Raw genomic sequence first — 21,943 nt, forward strand, 5'->3', positions numbered from 1 at the left:
GGTTTCCAGGGCTCCAAGCTGCTTGGGTGGAGTACAAGCCTGACTTTGCTTCCTAAAGCTGATACCTAAAGCATAATTCACCACCATGAGGCTGTCTCTATGTCTCCTGATGGTCATTCTGGCCATTTGCTGCTATGAGAGTGAGTATCACTTGTGATGAATCTGGGAAGAGTCTTTGAACAGCAGATGACCCTGCGTGTGGTAAGATGGAATCTGGAACATTCCAGTAGTCCAAAGATTTGCCTAAGATTATTACAAAAGAATCTCCTCTCCAGTACACAGGCTTTATTTTTCGGTTTCCCCAATGTCACTGAAATTGGAGAGGGAAATCTCTGCAGGAAAACAGAGGAGGTGTGGCTGGAGTCCTGGCCCTTGAATGACACATATGATCACAGTCAGTAGAGTGAAATGGGAATTCTGGACATGAGGGATCTTCCATTCATTTGTTCACTCTTAAATTCTCACAAATGCAAGGGGCGAGCCAGGATAAACCGGAAGTTGGGAAGTTCATCAGTCTCTCCTGTGGTTGAGCAGAGTCCTAATTACTTGGAGCATCATCCACCACATTCCCTGGTCGTAAAGGAACCATCACAGGACTCCAGTGAAAGATTAGCGTGTCATGGGCATCAGCTTGTGCAGCCAACACTGGCCCACCCTCATCATTCAGTTCATAAATTCAACTACTTGGAATGCCCATACATAGCAAGAACTCTGTAGAGTTCCTAATCCAAAAAGAGAGTGTATTTTAATGTTTAATAACAAACTCTCAAATGACTATGATGAGGATGAGAACTGCTGCCAATAATGGCAGAACTAGATCAATGTGACCAAGACTTTTGCTGAATTAGAGTCCATTCTAACTGCTATTTCAACACACTATTTTGTATATCTCTGTTTCTGGAGGAAGCTTAGCTTGTAGCTGTTCATCATCCAGTGGTGTATGTTGGATTCCCAAAATTTGAGTAAAATGATCCTATTTAGCCATTCAAGAGCCTGCTGGCTCAAGTCTGAGTTTTCTTTCATATCTGAATTCTGTGGTAAGATTCTGACTCTTTTACTTCCTAAATGGTTCCTCAAACTCTCCTTTTCTCCAGTCTCCTGAACTGACCAGCTATCTTTAACTGCCAGAGAAACCGATTTTTCGGATTGAGAATATGGGATTTTATTAAGAGGGAATTCTTACAAAAAAAAATGTGGATTTGGGTTAAGAAATGCAGAGAATCTAAATGAGTGAGTTACCACTTGCTGTGGAAACCCGAGGAAGCTACTTTATCCAAGGTCTTTCCCTAGAGTCAACTCAATTCTAGGGAAAGAATATAAAAACCTCAGAGTCCTTTGTGATCACCCTTCAGAAATCCATGTCAAAAATGGTTTATGAACGCAAATTATGTCTTTTCCTATGTTTCAGGTGATGCAGCTGCCTGCCCAGAACTTACAGTTGCAAGCTCAAATTATCTGCTAACTCCTGAAAAACCATTCAGATTGTACCTGTCGAAATTTGGGGCACCTGCAGAAGCTACCGAGGCATTTGTGGAGGCAAAGAAATGCACGGATCAGATCTCCCTTGCACATAGATTGCTAATTAAAGGTGTAGTGGTAATTTCTTCTCTTTCATGTTATGGGCATTTGTTCAGTCATAGCACTAGGCATGAGGCCAACTTGCTACTCCATGGAGGGAAAAATCTGCCAGCATTCCACTTACTTTGCTTTTTTCCCCCCAAAAGAGGTGGCCCGAGTTCTTATGGTGGATTCCGCCAATCCACCTGTTGAATTAAACTCAGGGACACAGATCTACCCTGCACGTTTCTCCTTCTCAGGTCACTCATTTAGTTCCCACTGTCCTCATGGTGTCCAGAGTCGGAGTCACAGGGAGTGATGTTGAAAGAGCAGGTTCCTCAGGTCCACTCTCCCACTCTCCCACTGCTTAGTGTCAAGGGGAGTTTTGTGCTGTTGGACATGAGGTCAGAGGGAGGATAAAGTCAGGGGTAGGAGATTTCCTCTGCGAACTGGAGCCACTGGTTGATGGAGTTTCTTTGTTGGCATTGACAAAGCCAGGAGACCAAAGCAGCACCTTAGGACCCATTTTCCCCTGCTTGACTCCAACCCTATTCCCTGTCACAATCAATGTAAGTTACCCTTGCTGCATTGTCTGTGATGCTTGCGGAGCAGAAGCATTCACACACACCTTTCTTTTTCTCTAAATGTGATGAATCAGAGTAGACTTCAGGCCACCACCATTTGTTAATCATGAACTCCATTTACCATCAACTTGAGTTCAAAGCTGATTCCCACCATGGGAACTGGAGGCTCCTGATTGCAGAGTTTCTCGTAGTTCTATTCCAGTTGTGCTGCAAGATTCTCTGACCTGTGTCTCCTCTTGGATATGAAATTAGGCTCCACTGTTCTGAGACATCGAAGAAAACAGTGTCCATTTATGTACTCACCACCTTCCATCAAAGGCCTGAATCACATATTTGGGATGTTTCCTGAGTAAGAAGGCTCTCCAAATCACATGATTAAAGGAAATACTATGCAAGATTTAAATGTTGTTCTGTAATAAACCTATTGCATTTGCTTCTTCATGAAAATTTTTAAAGTATCCTAATATTTGACTGATTTTGGAAGGGCAGTTTCCTAACGTGCATGCTTTGTTGTAAGTTTTCAGATCTAAATTCTAATTTTTCATGGACACATCCTTCTTGCATTTTATACTAACAAACGCCTTCAAAGGCAAAACGCCATTGACATAGTGGTTTTGTTAAGCTGACTCCAGAAAAACCATGGCTGACATTGTCTTATTTTCTCTTTTCTCTCTGATTTTCAATTGCAGGCAGAAATCATAAAAGCTTGTGATGTATGAGCTGCATATCACGGTTAATCCTGGTTTCACCATCCATCAAGGAAAGCCTGGATCCTCAGTACAATGCAAAGGCGTCAACAATTTGTTTTAATAAATCACTTTCCCTGCACTCCTCTGTGTGTCTTGCCATTTAATGACTTTCATTATTGACCCTTGGGGCTTTAATAACAAACTTAACTTTTACACGTTGGTGATAACCCATTGCTAAGGGCTAAAATTGAGAAGCAGAGGGAGATTCAGGCATTATAAACAGACACATGTGGTCAGGAACTCTCTTGCCTTAAAACACAGACTCCCCACTTGTGTGATCATGAGACTGACAGTTAGGGCTAGATAGCAGTTGCACCATGCTTGACGGTCACGTACTTGAGGATGACCCCAGTCTCACTGTCCATGGTGGACTGTACGCTGGAGTATGAGGACTTCACTGTCAAGGTGCTTACTCCCTTTCTATGGTTTACCCGATGTTTCCTATCAATTCCTGCTGAAGGCTCAAGGCAAGGATTCCATAATGCTGGCTTCCAATGTCTGAGGACTGATAGCAGTCCTTTCCTCATGGCCTCTTCCCTCCAGCCTAGTCCTCCATAATATGTTCTTTCCTGTGAGTTTGTTCACTGTAAACCAATGCTAATTCTGTTCTTCTAAAATGTTTGGGGTGGTTTTAGGAATCCTGAGGCCATTCAGCTCAATCCTCACATTGCAAAGTGCTTCACTTATAGGCAGGTGCCCTTTTTAGATATATTGGGAAGTTTTCAAAGCATTCAGGATGTAGAGTGAGGACATTTTTATAAAGGAGATTATTCTGCAAACTATATCTGCAGGCAGGAAGGTAGGTAGGTATAATGTGAAGTATCACTATGCTCCTAAATCTGCTTTGTGAAATTAGGTTATCTTATACAAGTGAAAGAATTTTCAAAAAGCAAAGGCCACTGAGTTCTTGCCCCTAATCTGTACTGCATCACTTCAATGGGTCCATCCTGTCCTTTCCTTCCCCACCAGCACAGTCATAGCACACACCTCATTTTTCTTGGTTGAGATGAAATTCTTTCAAATAGGCTCCAAGCTCCCAAGAAACCCCTCTCAACATACACCTAAAATCACAATCTAAAATTGGAAATGACATATCAAATCTTTATCAACAACCTTAAGAAATTGGGGATCACATGTTGTCATGTGATTTTTTTAACTAATTTTTTTTCTTGATTTTTGATAATCTTTACATAGTTAATTAGGGCACAAAGGTTCAAGGGCTAGGAAAGTGGGTAAGACTATTATTTCCTCATCATTTCTTCCTGTTTCTGTTTTCCAAGTCCCTGATGTGGAGCATGCTCCAAGGGTCTTGCTGCTCAAGTGGTTTTGATAGTTCAATGTCATGTGATTTTTTAAAGACTAAGTATGGTGGATATGCTATATTCACCTTCAAGAGATAGCAGTTAAAATTACATGACTGAACATACTATAGGGCAGTGGTTATTAAAACAGTCTGGTACTGGCACAAAGATAGAGAGGAGGATCAATGGAGTAGAATAGAAGCAGCAGAGAGGAACCTACAAAGATACAGCCAAATAATCTTTGACAAAAACAAACAAACAAACAAAAAAACAGACGACAATCCAGGCAAATGGGAAGGTCTCTTCAATAAATGTTGTTGGGACAATTGGTTGATAGACTGTAGAAGCAAAAAGTTAGACCCACATCTTTCACCATACACTAAGATCAAATCTAAATGGATAAAAGACCTAAACCCACATCCAGAAACCTTCAAACTTTTGGAAGAAAATATTGGAAACACCTTGTAAGATTTAGGTGTAGACCCTGACTTTCTAAAAAAAAAATCTCCCAAAACAATCTACTCCATGGAATACTACTCTGCTATTAAAAAACATGAAATGCATTGCTTCGTGGCTAAATGGGCCCAGTTGGAAATCATTATGCTAAGGGAAATGAGCCAATACCAAAAGGTTAGATGCCATGTTTGCTTTAATTTAAGATGAAATGATGTCAATCGTTAAAATTCCCACACAACCCATACCAGTGCAGAGCACATTCCACTTGCGGACATGAAGATGCCCCTGATGGGCCCATCTCCAAGGTCACTGCCCTTTGCCCACTCCATGACTCTGAGGAAAATGCAACTTTGAAGTGAAGTGAAACTTAAGCCTACTCCCTGACCTTAGGCCTATCATGGTGTCAGTCCTGTTCTTTATGCAGCAAAGCCAAGCAACAATTACGGAAGCCAAACATAGTATGCTAACAGTTAAGAGACTCCCTTAGCACTACTCAGCACTCATGTATTGCTACTACTATTCTATGTTTAACTAGTCTTACCTCTAGACACCAATTTACTATTTACCCCAATAACCTTTTAACACTATTGTTGTTAAGAGTAAATATCTGCTACACAGCCTTGCACTCCCAACTCCACAAAAATACATACTTATCTTTTGGGGACTGGCTTCTTTCACTAGGTAATGATATGTAGTTGTATTTGTTTTGCTGCAAAAGACATGGTTTCATTTCTTTGTATGAGTGAATAATATTCCATACTATATATATATGTATGTGTCTTTATACATTTATATGCCATATTATTCTAACCATTTCACTCTTATTTTATTAATATAAAGAGTACACATTTTATGCATTCCATAGGTATAGTTCCAAGAAGAAAAACCACAGTTCGCTCACTCCCCTGCTGCCCACAATACTTTAAAGAAGTCTTTCTTGCTGTAGCTATGCTACTTTTGTGCACTATAGAAGATTTTACTCAAATCCTGCTATTTTTTTCCACTATAGTATTTGCTTATTTTCTAGATCTCCTTGCCTGTTGTTAGTAAACCACAGAAACAGTAAGATATCTTCATAATGTGGGCTTTCTTAGGCACACAGCAAACAATACACATGTGATAAAACCTGTAACAATTTTATAAACTTTCTCAATCCCTCCTGTTTCTATTTCCCTGTATTTCAAATTTTAGACAGTAGATTTAATTAAGTAGACGTGACATAGTACACTGATAGATGAAGCAAAAAATGAAAAAAAAAAAGCATATTTTGAAATAACACTAGGGGCTGGCACTATGGCTTAATAGGCTCAAGTTCAAGTTCAAGTTCTGGCTGCTGTACCTCCAATCCAGCTTCCTACTAATGGAACTTCTTTGGGTCTCCTACTTGGGTGCAAAAAAGATCACTTTGGGTCATCTTTGACTTCTTTTCCAGGCCACATGCAGGGAGCTAGAAAAGAAGTGCGACCACTGGGACACAAATCAGCTTCCCTATGGGACCCTGGAGCATGCAATGTGAGGACTTTAGCCATTAGGCCATAGTGCATGGCCCTGTGCTTTTTCTCAAGAAAAAGTCCCTAGGAAGTTGTTAAAATACCAGAATCTTCAAAAAATAACAAGTGAAGTGATTACATGAAGTTATTCTATTTGGGAAGCCAACAGGTGTGGGGAGGGTCCAAAATAATGTTCTTTGTTTTAGCTAGCTTGAAGGGGTGTGAGGGTTGAGGGGAGGGTGGTTCCTGGCAGACTGAGATGGAAAATAACTACCCAATTCCTGATTTTGGGGGGTGGGGAGCAGGTGAGCTCATCCTCTGGGCTTGGATGGACAGACCTCCTGGCAGCGTGGTGGCTGCCCGGGAAATCTGAGCCAGGTCAGATGCAATGTGTGGGGTCCTAGCTCCATCCACTGCTTCAAGGCAGTGGGTGAATCCATCACCTGTTGGCCACCTGGCAGTGAGCTCTGGGTTCCTGGGGATGCCGAATTACTGCCTAGGAACATCCATGGATAAGGCCACACTATACGTAAGTCAGGAATGAATCCTGAGGGGCTCCCAACAACAGGGCCACGGCACTTGCAGGTAAGCGAGGCGACTGAGACATGATGGTTTGGAGGGGAGAGACTGAAAGATCTGTATGGGTCAAACTGATGTACCACTCCTCCTGGAGTCCGATTCTTCAGAAGCATCCTGATTGGCTGCAAGCAATGTCATGTCTGGAGGTTTAACTCTTCAGGGTCCTTGCCTTATACTTAAAATGCACATACATGGTACACAAAGGGGCACCATTCATTTAAAAGGTGAGAAAGCAGACACACACATGAGTGGGCACAGCTGTGGAGTGCAGTAGGCAGGATGGAGAAAAGGTATGGAGGAGGGGATGTGGAAACAGAACCCTTTCAGTGCCTCCTCCTGTCTGGTCTCTGATGAGACAAGAGGGGATCTCTCCCAATTACTGGCTTTTTTTGTGTGTGGTCCTAAGGGGCATGGGTATACACATTCCTTCCCAGGTGAGGGAGGTGTACTGAGAAGCTGTGTTTCTGATTGACAAACAGGTATTGTTACATGTGAGATAGGTTTATGGCTAGTTCGCATCTGCAGTTCGATGTACTTGGTTTGTTATCCTGTATCAATAGGATCTGAAAACCAAGTTCCATTCAGGTGTGTATTGTTAAGAAACAGAGTGATTTTCAAACCCTTCATCATTTGCTGTAATCCCATTTTCTACAGTAAACAGACAAACAAAAAAACCCAGAAAAATAAAACCCAAATCAATGTTGTCTGCTGATTGAGTGACCCCTTCCTTCCTGGATCTTTTTTTTTTTTTTTCCATCAAAAGGCTACTTTGTTGAAGGAAATAAACAGGACAGATACTGCCATGGCCCTCCCCGCACTCCTGCCAGGGGAATCAGACCTGTGTAGTTTCTAGAATAGCCCAGGCTGCAAAACTCTTTCATAATGTTGACAAACTATTATGAACGTAAGATGGAATTTTGGAATGTAGAGAATCAGTTTTCTTAAAAATATATCTTTCTTGAACTTTCTTTTGAATTGTGTGCCATGCAAATTGCTCGTAAGGATACTCTACTAGAATTCTGGTCATCTGTGACTATCTTGAAGTGTATTGTAATTCGGTGAATTGGACATCTTTTCATTTGATTGTTGTTCATGGTCTTTGCTCCTCCTGAATTTTGGCCTGAATTTGTGTCTGTTGAAGCATTACTCTTTTGACTATCACATAAAAACAAATGCTCATTCAAAAACATTTTAATGGATTTCAAATGAAAGGTAGGCTTACTAGAGATGAAACAGAGAAGAAATAGAAATTAAGTAAAATTGATGAAACAATAAGAGATGATATTTTGCGACTAATTTGGGGGGAAGTTCTATTGTGCTCTTGAATTTATCCAGAGGTAAAAGCAAGATTGGAAAATACTATACCTAAACACATGAGAAGCTTAAATAGAAAACCTTGATTAGCTCTTCATTGCACAGTGATGCTCCTCCTTCCGAAACGCTGAGGAGGAAGCTATGTCTCATTGCTGCCTCCTGGGGGCCATAATGAGATCTGCAGGAAATATTTTTCTAGAGCTGGATTTCCCATTTCCCCCAAGACCTTTGCAATGGATCAGATGGCAGGAGAATTGGGATGTGAAAGTACAGGCCTTCAATTTTAGTAACAGGGATACAAGTAACAATAAACTTTGAATTTACCATAATACAGACCCCATGTAACACGTAGAATTATAAACAGCAAATAGTTAGTATTATTTGATAAAGAGTTGGAGGATGTTTTTATGACCCAGAGAAAATGTAGAGACTGGTGTGCTGTTCCCTTAACATGCTTTAAGAAAAAAAAAAAGCAGATAATTAAAACCCATAGATCAACTATCAATTGAATCATAGAGTGTAGTATCAATGGAATAGACCAATTGCTGGGGATAGTGACAAGGGAAATTCCGATGTGATCTATCAGCATAACTATAGTCAGAGCGATTTGGAAAATCCTTCTGAAGTGAGGTTTACCTAAAAGGTTGACACAGTGACACAGTCCATCACAGGAAACGGAGGGTTTTTATTGTCATATTGTCATCTTGACTGGAAGGATTATTTGGAAATACAGGTCTTTCAAACTATTACATTTCAAGTTACTAGATTTTTCTTTTATAGACATATATTGTTTGCTAACAAAATAAGCTAAAGGGTGCTAAGTATCAGTTCAGAGATCTTTCTGACCCATTTTAAGAATTCTCAGGGTATGTCCAGTTTTTCCTTGAACTCGATAAAACCTTTGCTCAACCTCTTGTATTCTTGGCAATATCTCTTCAGGGCTTTGGAATTATTTCTAAATGTAAAGTTAAGAGTGCTATCACTGAGGAAAGCTGTGATAAAGTAGCATTCAGAAAGAATTAGGTTATTGAGACAGCGTAATCCTGTGGAGATAGGAACAGATCTAGTGTATACGATCAAGTCTTAACCTCATCTTTATAGATTTATAGACTTGTTTTAAGCAAGACAGGACACTGCATTAATATGCAGACTGTTGACCGCTGTATTTCCTGTCTTTTTTTTTTAACTGATGTGAGTTGTTAATGAGAGGGAAGTCCCAGTAATGTTTGGTGTGACCGCGGTGCACATTAACTATGAATGTGTCTGTTTGCTTTAGGGCATCATAGAAATCCTTTCCAAGACCCCATGTGCTGGGGCCATGATCACAGGATGATGAATCACGCCTGGATAATCCCTGGGATTAGCCCTCAGCCAAAAGGACATGAGACACACACATCCTGGTGAGGACAGGGAGCCAAAGTCTCACTGAACTTTGGATAATTAGGATCTATCCTTCCAACTTCCAATGTATAAATGTGGTTCTATTAATCCTATGGTGAGTCTACTGGAACCTAGCAAGAATAGTAAATTTCATTTTGTGTGAGTATTTTGAAAAAAAAAATAGCACTGAAAACAGAGCCAACCTTGGATGCACTTTTACTGAGGTTAAATAAATCTTCCTTGTTGACAGATCACATTGAGTTAGATAATTTACTTTGGCAAAAAGAGGTGATTTATTTTGTGAGACCCATTTTGTATGTTTTTCATTGCATAAATAGAGCAGCTGACATACGGTGCTAGACACTGCAATTTTTTTTTTCTCTCGAACTATAAACTCTTAAATCCAGTGAGTTGGGCATTGTGGTTTTCACACCTTTTTTTATTTAGGAAGCAACTGAGGGTATGAGTTGAAAGAATTTTCTGAAGACCCTGCCCACTCAATAAGTGTCAAACTGAGCCTGACAAGTGTTCTGGTCCAAAGCTGGCTTCCCCTTCACGTCTCCACAAAGGAATACGTTGTCATTTTGAAAGACACAATTGGGACCTTTTCAGACTATGAAATTAAGACATTCAGTCTTCCTATGCCAGTGCTGATAGGTACAACTGTGATTGCAGAATAATTTTGGAATTACTTCAAATGTCTAATGAGTTGCTGGGATCAAGGCATCTTCCTCCAAGATTCGCTCATTTCATGAGTAGTTTCCTGATTTTCTCACAAGAGCTTGCATTCGAGTATTTCAGTATATTTCAGTCCTATTGTTGATACTATTGTCAACAATATCTTTTTTTCCACTGAGCTGTGTCATGATGGGAAGTTAATCGGGTTTTGTGTGATAACTTCCAGCTCATTTTAACTCTTTTCATTTGGTTTCACGGTTGATAATCTTAGAATTCTCCCTTCATACAGAACATGCATATGTATGTTGCTTATCCTCTCATTCAGTTTTTCAAAAATATCCTCTGATGAAAATACGCTAGTGACATGTTTTCTAAGAACAATGCCCCACTCACGTTTAGGTTGGACGGAAAGTGTATATGTCCCAGATACCATCTTTTTTTTAAAAAAGATTTATTTATTTTTTTTACAGTCAGATATACAGAGAGGAGGACAGGCAGAGAGGAAGATCTTCTGTCTGATGATTCATTCTCCAAATGAGCACAATGGCTAGAACTTTGCCAATCTGGAGCCAGGAGCCAGGAGCCAGGAACTTCCCCCAGGTCTCCCACATGGGTGCAAGGTCCCAAGGCTTTGGGCCATCCTTGACTGCTTTCCCAGGCCACAAGCATGGAGCTGGATGGGAAGTAGAGCTGCTGGGATTAGAACTGGTGCTCATATGAGATCCAGGCCAGTTCAAGGCAAGGACTTTAGCCGCTAGGCTTCCGTGCCAGGTCCCCCAGATACCATCTTTCCCACATGCTCAGTGCCTTCCCCAATACCCTGCACCAGAATGGCATTTGTACAAAAATTGTTAAATGTAAAATGGGATGTCAACACCACCCTAAGTTCGTAGTTGGCAGTTCCATTTCCTCCATTGTGTACATTTTGTGGGCTTGGAAAAATAAGTCATGAGTTTTATCTGACTTTATGGCATCACAAATAGCAATGTCATGCTCTACAACTTGCCTATGTTCTGTCCATTGATCTCTCCTACCCTACTTCTTTCCTGTGGCATCCACTTATCCTTCTGATGTCCCCATTATTTATTTTTTTTTCAGGACATGCTAGAGCTGACATCCTACACAAGTTCTAGGTTGCTTGGTCAAGTGTCTGAGAGAATCCTGTTGCTAGATATAGGGATTAATTGTTTATTATTTATTTCTCTGGGAGGATTTCAGACTGTTAAGCTCACTCAATGCTGAGCAGAGGCAAGATAAGTGGTGTCAATTGCCCATTCTCCTTCAGGTGACTGAGCTGTTTCAGACTCATCATAGAACGAAAATGTCAAGACAGCACTCAGTCCACTGTACTATATTGTCAAGGATACGTTGCTTTACTGTGCTCAAGGCCTAATGCCTTGTCTAGCCTGCCAGATGCTGAGAGATTAAGATCTTTCAGGATCTTTGGAATTGCACTAGATCAAGGGTGTGCTGTGTTAGGATGTCCAGAAGGTTTTTTATTTTTGCAAGGTGCTCATGAATGACTCCTCTAATGCACAGGAATAGGAACCTTCAGAACTTTCTGATATCACGGCTTAGATTCTCTGACATCACAGCCTAGACTTGTTCTTGCTGAAGACATGATCTCTGTCATCTGTCTACATCACACCCAAAGGAAGCCCTTGACTATTAGAGCTAAGTGAGATCAGAAAGGACAGGGAACAAAGGTAGTTTTCAACCAGAGCAGGTCCACCAAGGGGAGATATTTCAGCTGCATTGTTAAGGTAATCGTGTGGGTAAAGCAGAGATGGAAGAGATAAGAAGTTCAGGGTTATCAGTGTGCAAGTGAGGCAAAATGCAGGCCGACATGGGTCTTCTGTGTTTCCGTTCTCTTATGATCACCGTGCAGGTACCACCCCCAACCCTACCTGCTTCCCTTGCTCTCTGCTCCTACCCTGCTGTAATCAGAACACACATGGGACTCTACAGATAGAACAAAGATGTAATCATCATAATCTTAAAAGTAAATGAGCCTTCTCCACATAGATTTCTTGGGCACCCGGATGTACACCTGGAGGAAGGAGTTGCGCTCCATTGGGCTGATCTATTGTGTACATCGAGGGGGGCTGGTGTGCAGATTAACTCTGGTAAGTCATCTGTCTTCCCTGAGGAAGGTGGACTGAGAGCCAGACCTTATTACCTGTCCCATGCCTCTGTGGGCTGTACCGGTGAGGCTCATTAGGTACAAATAACCCTGGGCTGCCGTGGCTCTACAACTCCTTCAGTGAAGAACAAATTGTTCACTGTTCTTTAAAGCTGCGAACTTGGAGCAATGAAGCTGTTGGTGTCGCTCCTGTTGGTCACTCTGGTGCTTTGCTGCCACGAAGGTGAGTGTCAATTGTGATAACCATGGTAGGAGCCTTCTCTTCATGAAAGGTGATCCTATTCGTATGAGGATGAGGTCTGGAACACATCACAATTCCAGTCTTCGCTCCCTAAGTGAAATAGCCCACAGCATCTCAGGGTTCATAATGAGCTTTTTCATACCTAGGAACTGGAGCAGGAAAAACGTTGCAGGAAGTTTCAGGAAGAGTCATGGGAGCAAGCTCTATAGCTGGCACTGGAGGTCTGACAGCAGCAGAGTGCAGTAGGAGATCTCAGTAGGAGTCTGAGTTTGCTACTTTCCATTCCTTGACCTTGAACCAGATGCTTACCTGACCCCATCCTCTTCTATCCCTCATCGTTCTATCGAACCCTCCTAGTGAGAATGCAGCGAGATTATGAATGTCAGGAGTTCTGCTGCAGATAAAATCTCATCTATGATGATCAGAGATTTTTCTCATCACACACATGCAGACCCTAGTAAATGCATGAATTCTCTTTTTTAATGTTTGTATTTTCATTGGAAAGGCAAATCTGCAGATTTACAGAGAGAAGGAGAAACAGAGAGAAAGATCTTGCATCTGCTGGTTCATTCCCCAAGTGACCACAATGACCAGAGATGAGCAGATCCAAAGACAGGAGTCGCCTCCAGGTCTCCCATGTGGGTGCAGGGTCCCAAGATCATGGGCCATCCTTTCCTTCACTCCTAGGCTGCAAGCAGGGAGCTGGAAGGGAAGTGGAGCATCTGGGTCGTGAGCTGGCACTCATACAGAATCTCAGCTTTTGCAAGGAGAGAACTAGCGAACTGAGCCACTGTGCTAGGCCCAAGAGCTCATAGGTTCTTGCTCATAAATTCAAAGTTGGGATCTTATGCCTGGATGGCTCTATGCAGAGAAAACCCAGTTGTCTATGAATCCTTGAGTAGGAAACCTTCAAATGGGTTAAAAAAAAACCTAAAAGAACCATTTGTGAGATCTCCAGCTTTCCAAGAGTGCTCAAGCAATGCTGGGGCACTATTGTACAGGAGAGGGCTAAGATTTCTCTGTATGCAGAATTAATTCTGGCCATTGTTTTGATCACGCAATTCAGCACATTTCTCGACACCCCGAGAAACAACCCAAGCTTCTCTGAGACTTCCTGAGTTTTCTCATTTTCTGAATCTGCTTCTAGTTCCTGCATTTTCCCTTTGGTTGTATTCTTTCCATGTTCTGCCAAATGTTTGATGTGGTTTAGAACGGATCTCACTAGGAACATGCAGGAAACGTGCAGGGGGAACAGAAAAGCCTTGTGTGAGAGAGGACTTAAAACAATCTGTGAGAAAAAGACAGATTCTTTCATATCTACCTAAATTCACAATAGGGCAGAAATGGGACAGTGTTCCCTCTCTTCATTCTCTTGAGGATTCTAGATACCCCTTAGGAATAGCAGAACAACTTTCCACAGAATATTCTTATGAATGGAAACAAGGATTCTGTGTGAAGTTTAGCTTTTAGCTCTATCTACATCTAATGGCACGATGTGAAGTCCTCTTCCTATTCTCGGGATATCCCCTTCTTGCACAGCAACCATTTCTCTTACTTTCTTCTAGATTAACGCTCACCGTTCAATCTTTCCTGAGAGTCTGATTCCTCCCCTCACTTCCAGTTTGATCATCCCACAACCCCTCTTCCCAGAATCCATGGCTTCTTTTTTTTTTTTTAAAAAAAGATTTATTTATTGTTATTGGAAATGTGGATATACAGATAGGAGAAGAGACAAAGAAGAAGATCTTCCTTCTGATGGTTCATTCCCCAAGTGAATGCAACAGCTGGTGCTGCACCGATCTGAAGCCAGGAGCCAGGGGCTCTTCTGGGTCTCCCATGCAGGTGCAGGGTCCCAAGGCTTTGGGCTGTGCTTTACTGCCTTCCCAGGCCACAAGCAGGGAGCTGGATGAGAAGCAAGGCTCCTGGGATTAGAACTGGCGACCATATGGGATCCAGGCCCGTGCAAGGCGAGGACCTCAATCACTACATTATTGCGCCAGGCCCAGAATCCATGGCTTCTAAGTTCTTGTTCAACTGGCAGACAAAGCTTGGTCAGGGATTTCAGCAAAGGAGACAAAGGAAAGTAGTCAGTGAGTTTTAGAAAAAACAAACAAACAAACAAACAACCCCCCACCCCAACTAAAACCAGAACTAAGTTAGTGATTAAAACACTTTTCTGATCTTAGTTTTGTCACTTGCATAATTTGGGGGAAATGATAGTTACAAGGTATTTCCACTGCCACCAGCACAATTACAGCTACTAAGAGGAAAATGCTAGGGAATCGTTATCTGAGAAAGAGAGCCTTGGGAAGGGGGATGACTTGTCACATGTAAACTGTTTTTCTTCTTTTATTCTGCAGCTGATGCAGTGGCATGTCCAACCTTTTTAACTGAAAGTACAAAAAATTTACTGGCTCCCGAAGCTGTCTTCAGGTTGTCGCTTCAGAAATACAATGTACCTCCGGAAGTGGTGGAGGCAAAGTTGCAAGTTAAGAGATGCACGGATAAGATGGACCTTTCAAAAAGACTGCTATTTGGAAAAGTGCTGGTAACCTCTTTCTCCTTTATATATTAAGGTCCCTTTAAGTCACACAGTGAGACTTGAGATCAAGTGGCTGTTCTATGGGCCACTGAGACAGCAGGGCACTTGCCTGGCCTTGGAAAAGATGACCACAAACCAAAGAGAAGGTGTCAGCAGAACACCTGCTGAATGGACCTCAGATTCACGTGGCATCTTGGCATCCTGGGAATGCTCATCTTTCTGAGGTCACCTGCCTGCTCACCATGTTCCTCATGATGTACTGAGAAAGCAGGTGGCCTAATGCTCAAAGGCTCCACTTGGCTTCCCCTCTGACTTTGATCTTGCCTGAGGATCAACACCACTTCATCCATGTATTTGGCCACTTTGGAGTCTCACATGGGAATATTTGGGTGGTAATACAGAATGGGATGTGGGCTCATCGTCCACCAGAACAGGCGATGGCTGGCAGGGATTCTGTCCCAGCTCCTGCCAACCCAGGAGCACACGCCTACTAATCCCCTTGACATGATTGTGGGAAGACACCATTGCTGCTTTATCACTGCAGCTTCAAACGAATAGGCAGTGCTTACATATGTCCTTATTAGGAAATTCGATGATAAAGGGGTGTTTGTTGGACCCTGCTTTCAGATGGGGAGGGTGAGTTGCAAATGCCCACAAATACTGATGTTTGGAACTGAGTTCATGAGTCATGAAATACAATTCACATGATGGGAGCTTGGGAATCTAGTTGACGTGCTGCTTTTTAACATCTTTCAGTTCTGCTCTGTGTCACTCAGCCCTGAGTCCTTTTCTGTATGGGACCGTAGAGATGCCTGTCCTAGCAAGTCAGAGAAAATAACCCTATACACCCTTCTGTCTTGTTTTGACTGTCACTCCTTCCATTTGAGGTTTGAAACGTACACTTCAGTCATCTCAAGAGTTATGTAGGATCTTATCTACAAAAAGCATATTATTAAAAAAAAATCTACATGGGCTTCCAAATTGTTGGTACCATGATAGAAAACAATTTTATTTGACTTTTCTATACCCTGTTTGAAGTCTTTCTTTATTTCATCTCTTGGAAAAGGCAAGCCTCTGATTGTTTTGTTTTAGGCAGTTTCACTAGATCATGCCCTAATTTTTCACACACCTGCCTTTTGATATTCTAATTTTCCATGATGCCTTTCGAAGAGAAGTTCCACTGACATCTAAGTTGTAGTGACCTGATAGCCCTAGAAGGAAGGGTTGAATTCATCACTTCTCCCTTTCTTCCTTTCTGTTCCATTTCAGACAGAAATTGTTGCCCGGAATTGTGTGCTACCAGGTGTGAGCATCTGACCTTGATTTCCACGGTCCGTCCAGGATACCCAGATCTTATGGCCACATATTAGGGTTTCAATGTCTTGCTTTAATAAATGATTTTCCATGCACTTCTCTAATTGTCTCCTTCTTGTCTTACTGTCAGTGGTCTTAAAAGTAAGGCCTTTTAATAATGAACTTTTCTTTGTTGTTGATAATGATCAATTGTAGGGAGACATCCTCCTGTCTCTAATGGCTTCTGAAATTCAGGCATCAGTAAAGATATAGGGAGCCACCAACTGTTGTGCTTTATTTGCAGATTCCCCATTAACGCAACCATGAATGAACAAACCCTTTCATTACTGTATTTGTATCTAAGCCTCATGGAGGTTCAAGAGGGCACAGATCTCTTCCACAACTAAGGTAGCAGGAAAGGATACACCAGTTGATACATATGCTGTGTGATGAGAAGAGGGATTGTTTCTTAGTTGCTCTGGACTCATTACTAATGCTCTAGTCTCTCCATTTTCCAATTCCATTCCACAAAGGAGAGGCTAGCCAATATTTATCACTTATGGTTTACTCTATGAAGGATTTCTTGGGTTCTCCTCACTCAACCTCTACACTTTCTCTCTGCATGTATACACTAGTGTCTCAGGAAAACAGTCTGCCGCAGGCTTCTAACCTATTTAGAGGGGCTTTATTGAAGAGTCATGAGACGAACAGGTGTGGGTTGAACACAGAGCAACATAGACATGAAACCCTAGCACCAAACTTGGCCCAATGTAAAGATGAAAAGAACTTGAAGACTTCAACTATGGACATCTCACTGAAAACCAAGATGTGTCAAAAGTGAGAGGCCCTCCCAAGATTTCTGTCACTGTTAGATAGATCTAAAAGCTATCCCTAGACTTTGCAAGATGCCCGAATTGGAAAAGGTTAAAATCCAAAGTCAAAACCATATGAAGATTTATGTAATTAAAAAAAAATATTTCTTCTTTTTTTGGGGGGGAAGGGGGAAGGCAAATCATTTACAGAGGAGAGACAGGGAAAAAGATCTTACATCCACAACTTCACTCCCCAAGTGACTGCAATGACCAGAGCTGAGCCAATCCAAAGCTTTTTCCAGAACTCCCATGCAGGTGCAGGGTCCCAAGTCTTTGCGCCATTCATCACTGCTTTTCCAAGCTACAAGCAGGGAGTGGAGGGGAAGTGGAGCAGCTGGGACATGAATCAGTGCCGATATGGGATCCTGACACTTGTGACACTTGTGGGAGTGTAGGCTAGTACAACCACTTTGGAGGTCAGTGTGAAGCCTGTTAAGAGAATTGAAAATAGATCCGCTGTATGACCCAGTTATCCTACTCCTAGGAATATATCCAAAGAAATGAAAACTGCATATGAGAAAGAGTTCTGTAATCCTATATTTATAGTAATACAATCTACAATAGCAAAGACATGGAAACAACCCAGATGCCCATCTAAAGAGAAGTGGATAAAGAAACAGTGGTACATCTACTCCATGGAATACTGCCCAGCCACTAAAAAGAATGAAATTATACCATTTGAAACCAAATAGTCTCAACTAGAAATCATTATGTTCAGTGAAATAAGTCAATCACAAAAGGACAAATACCATACGTTCTCTCTGATACAAGGCAAACTTAATGCACATTATAAGATCAGTAACCCTTTTGATACTGATTTGCTGCAAACCATGGGTTTTGATATTGTGTTTATTTTCATTTCTTCAAAATACTTTCTCTTATTAAGTTTTTCATGGACTCATGGATCACACAGCAGCAGCATTTTCTGTAAGAAGTTTTTGTGTTTTGCATTTCATCATTGACACATTGGTTGTTCAGTAGCATGTTACTTAAATCCATGGTGCTGTAAATCTTTTGTTTGATCTATTCCTGTTGTTGATTTTGTTTCATTTTTTCTCATTCAAGGGAATGCATAATAAATGCATAATAGAGACTATCGTATTCAGTTGTGAAGATACAGTGCAGTATGCATCTCCATTTCTAAATCAAAATAGACTTCCAATGAAACAGTTGGGTATATCTTGACAATGAGATGCTGAACTGTCTGCCATTGTTTATACCAGCAATGTCAGGACACGCTTAAATAACAGACTGATGGCCTTATGACTGCTTATGAAGTACTATACTATTGTAAAAATATGGGGGAAATATGTTGGGGAAGGGAAATTGAGGAGGGAATAGGGGAAATATGAGGGCCTATAGAATTGTACCATAAAATTAAAAATAAAATAGAAGGAAAAAAATAAAAAGGAAAATCCAATCTCTGAACGATTTTCATGGAACTGTTCTGGAGGTTGTGAAAGTTAAATGATTACATGTACCCATTAAATGACAGAGACTGGATTAGCCTCTATAATCTTTACAGCAATATTTTGAGCAGGGTTACCACAGTGTTTATTGTAAATAGAGTGTTTATGGGCAATGAAATTGGACACTAAGTGGATGTAATGTCAAAATTTATGACTGCCCTGAACAAGCTGAATGTTCTGTTGCCCAATAGGGACCTTATCAATTCACCTCAGTTAAAAAAAAATAGGACATTAAGAGACAACAGAACTTTTCTCTCAAAACACAGTTAATAGGGACAGGACCAGAATTGAGGCCAAGTGTCCTGTCTCCGATGACTGCTGCAAGCCCGTCTTACCTCCTCAGCTTGTCAGCCAGGACCTCACAGGGCTCAGATGAGCACTGTGGGTTTGACGGTACTGTCTGAAAGCCACGTTGATTCCTGCTCAAGTCTCTGGGATTTTCTGCTGGAGAGTTCTACTGTTTGTGGATTCCTCCACCAAGTAAGTTACTCTGCATTGAAACACTTCACTCGTTCTGTAAGCTGCATCAAGGACACCTATAATTTTCTCCTACTTCTTCTTACATCTCCAGAGACTCTATACTCACTGGATCCTAAGGCTTTCCACAAGCAGCTCTCCTCTCATATTACCCTGACTTTGATGCCTGGCTTTATCCTTGTGGTTCATGCTCCTGGGGAATGTAGAATATATATAACTTATTTTGATATGATAGGAGCATACAATAGGCGCTTAAGAAATGATCTTGTAGTCGATTTTCTGGAACAAAATTTGATAGTGTATGGAATCTATTAATTATGTTTTACTTGTTTTACTTCTAGTGAAATTAGAAGAGCTTGTGTAATCTGAATATTTAGGAAAGATTCAGATCAAATACTGTGGTGATTCTATTGCGGGGTTCAAGACAGTATCTCGTCAGGCAATTCTAGGATGTATAAATAAATGAACTTTTATTTATTAAACAAGTTTGGCAATAGCAGGGCCCACAAGAAATTAGCAAATGACAAGTTCATGTTGCAATTTAGCCTGAATCAAAACCCTCAGAAGAACAAATGATCATTACTGTGAAATCTGTCCATTTAACTGAAGACCTGTGTTCCAGCTTTCTCAGCAATATAAATTATCCTAAGAGATGTACAGTAAACAACCTGGACACACTTATAAAGCTGCAAACATTGGCCTCTTGCTGGCTTCTCTGTCCACATTCCATTACCACTAGGCCTCACCGCTCCAGGAACTCTTGAAAGTACACAGTTTAGAAATACAACACATCTTAGCATGTGTATCTTCACTGACTCACCCACTGACATCCTGGACAGTAACACCCTCTGCACTTCCCTGGGTGAGGAAATTAGGATCAGTGAGGAAGAACAGGCCAATCACACATGGTCTGACCCTATTGTATCTAATGAACTGGAGCCATGTTTGGAAATAGAAACAAGGTCAGGTGTCAGTCCCTGGTGTATGCTTGCTTCTTTCTCCAAAACAACAAACTGTCTGACATTTCCTTGGAAGTTTGGTTATGAGCTTAATTTGGTTCACAAGAGACTTGCTTTCCTAATCAGATATATAGTCCATCAGGTTAGTAATTTTATTTTCTATCCATGATCATATGAACCTGATACATATGTTGCTTTCACAGTTGTGAACAGATAGTTCTTGGACATTAACAGAGCTGTGTAGAGTAACTTCCAGATTTGCCCCTATGGGAGCAGTATACAGCAGTCTGTACTATGATATATGTCCTATGTATTTTCACCCTTCCCTGGGGATGTGAATCCAAATTCTGGTAAGTCTGCTTATGATTCACAGTGCGGCAAGAGCTGAGATGGTGCTAAATACCCCAGTGGCAAGTCAATCTCTCAAGAATTAAATACTCTCCTTGCCTGTAAACCCAAGCTTGGGAAATACCGCACCAGAATTTTCCTTAACAGTGTTCTCTGAGGATGAATGCCGGGGAGTGTTACACTCATGTGACTGACAGTGGGGCCCCAGCATGGCAAGACACTGGCAGGGGGGTGAGTCTCTCTATCCCCCAATGTGCTGAGGTGAGACGGTGAGAGACAGACTCAGGTCTCAACCCTGGCTGCAGTACACACCTGAAAGGCTTTACTGCCCCCTACCTGCCATCTTCTGGTTCCTTCTTAATCTAACTGAATCATCCTCTCTTCAAGATCTTATTTTGGCATACACCAAAAGGGTTTATTCTGCTCAAGTTTCTAGAGGATGCTGTTTTCATTAGAAAACCTTCTTACTTATATATATTCTTGTCAATCAACTTTATCATCAACTCCTTGGGGAAATTCGTTAAGTTGCTTAAAAAATGTATCTGGACTTCTTACAATAAAGGTGTAAGGAAAAATACCCTAAGCATTCCAATGGAAAGAATTTCCTGTTTATCTTTTGTCCAGATAGTTACTCCCATCCAAACCCCTGCTTTTTACTGTTTCTCCTCTTTAAAACCACTGTCCACTTGTTATCTATTAATTTATCTTATTCTACATATTACCACTGAATCCCAACTCTAATTCCACTTCCATCTGTTTGGTAGAACACACTCTTGGGAACCAAAATGTGTTCACAATTTGCACCTGCAGAACTTCCTACCATCATCAGCCTTGAATAGAAGTGGGAAAAGATGTGTGCCTGTGTAGAAATACAAATAGGAACTTCAGTGTCTAGCATTATTCCCTTCCTTTCTAGTTCCTGAGTTAATTTTAGGATGATTCCTCATGCTTTGAAAGTTTTTCTTGGCTATGATATTCCAGATGGGACCAAAACATAAGACAATGAAGGGAATAGATTTATACCTACATATTTATTTTCTAAGACTTTCCAAGTTTGTGTGTGTGCATGTGTGTACTATGCAGGAGATTCTGACGGTAATGCTTCAGTAGTTTTGTTTATCTACTTTACTTTTTCCTATTTCAAGGCAGAAGCAGAGAAGGACAGAGAGAGACAGACAGAAAAACAGAAAGTTTTCATTCACTGGATCAATTCCCTAACACTGACACCAACCAGCTTGGGCCATACCTGGAGCCTAGAAGCAGGAATGCAATCCTGGTCTCCCATGTAAATCACTGGAATCCAGTGATCTGAGCCCTTAACCCTGTTTCTTAGATAATGCAGGAAAGCATGGAAAGAATCAGTGCTAGGAACCGAACCCTGGCTACAGGGATGTGGGGAACAGGCTTCTTGACTGCTAGACCAAATGCCCAGTGGCATGGATTTTTAATTTTCATGTTTCCTTTCTGGCATATTTTCCTGCATTACTTCATTGCAGATATTCTTCCCTCCC

General features: G+C 41.3%; 2 protein-coding genes across 2 annotated transcripts; both read left to right on the forward strand.

Annotated features, from left to right (window-relative positions):
* Positions 1 to 2,969, forward strand: LOC121157642 (secretoglobin family 1D member 2-like). Its single transcript, XM_040981970.1, has 3 exons — positions 1 to 140; positions 1,409 to 1,596; positions 2,831 to 2,969. Exons 1-3 carry the CDS (start codon positions 86 to 88, stop codon positions 2,858 to 2,860), a joined length of 273 nt encoding a protein of 90 aa, XP_040837904.1. The 5' UTR covers positions 1 to 85; the 3' UTR covers positions 2,861 to 2,969.
* A 9,324-nt stretch (positions 2,970 to 12,293) lies between these two features.
* On the forward strand, positions 12,294 to 16,423 carry LOC121157635 (secretoglobin family 1D member 2-like). The gene is made up of 3 exons (XM_040981962.1): positions 12,294 to 12,454; positions 14,833 to 15,020; positions 16,284 to 16,423. Exons 1-3 carry the CDS (start codon positions 12,400 to 12,402, stop codon positions 16,329 to 16,331), a joined length of 291 nt encoding a protein of 96 aa, XP_040837896.1. The 5' UTR covers positions 12,294 to 12,399; the 3' UTR covers positions 16,332 to 16,423.
* The last annotated feature ends 5,520 nt before the right edge of the window (positions 16,424 to 21,943 follow it).

Source organism: Ochotona curzoniae, unplaced genomic scaffold, assembly GCF_017591425.1.
Source record: "Ochotona curzoniae isolate NIBS_2020 unplaced genomic scaffold, NIBS_Ocur_1.0 contig_3527, whole genome shotgun sequence".
NCBI classification, from domain to species: domain Eukaryota; kingdom Metazoa; phylum Chordata; class Mammalia; order Lagomorpha; family Ochotonidae; genus Ochotona; species Ochotona curzoniae.

Coding starts and splice junctions, on each gene's coding strand:
- LOC121157642 (XM_040981970.1), top strand. CDS start 86: ATGAGGCTGTCTCTATGTCTCCTGATGGTCATTCTGGCCATTTGCTGC. Junction 141..1,408: donor GGCCATTTGCTGCTATGAGA/GTGAGTATCACT, acceptor CCTATGTTTCAG/GTGATGCAGCTGCCTGCCCA. Junction 1,597..2,830: donor TGCTAATTAAAGGTGTAGTG/GTAATTTCTTCT, acceptor TTTCAATTGCAG/GCAGAAATCATAAAAGCTTG.
- LOC121157635 (XM_040981962.1), top strand. CDS start 12,400: ATGAAGCTGTTGGTGTCGCTCCTGTTGGTCACTCTGGTGCTTTGCTGC. Junction 12,455..14,832: donor GGTGCTTTGCTGCCACGAAG/GTGAGTGTCAAT, acceptor TTTATTCTGCAG/CTGATGCAGTGGCATGTCCA. Junction 15,021..16,283: donor TGCTATTTGGAAAAGTGCTG/GTAACCTCTTTC, acceptor GTTCCATTTCAG/ACAGAAATTGTTGCCCGGAA.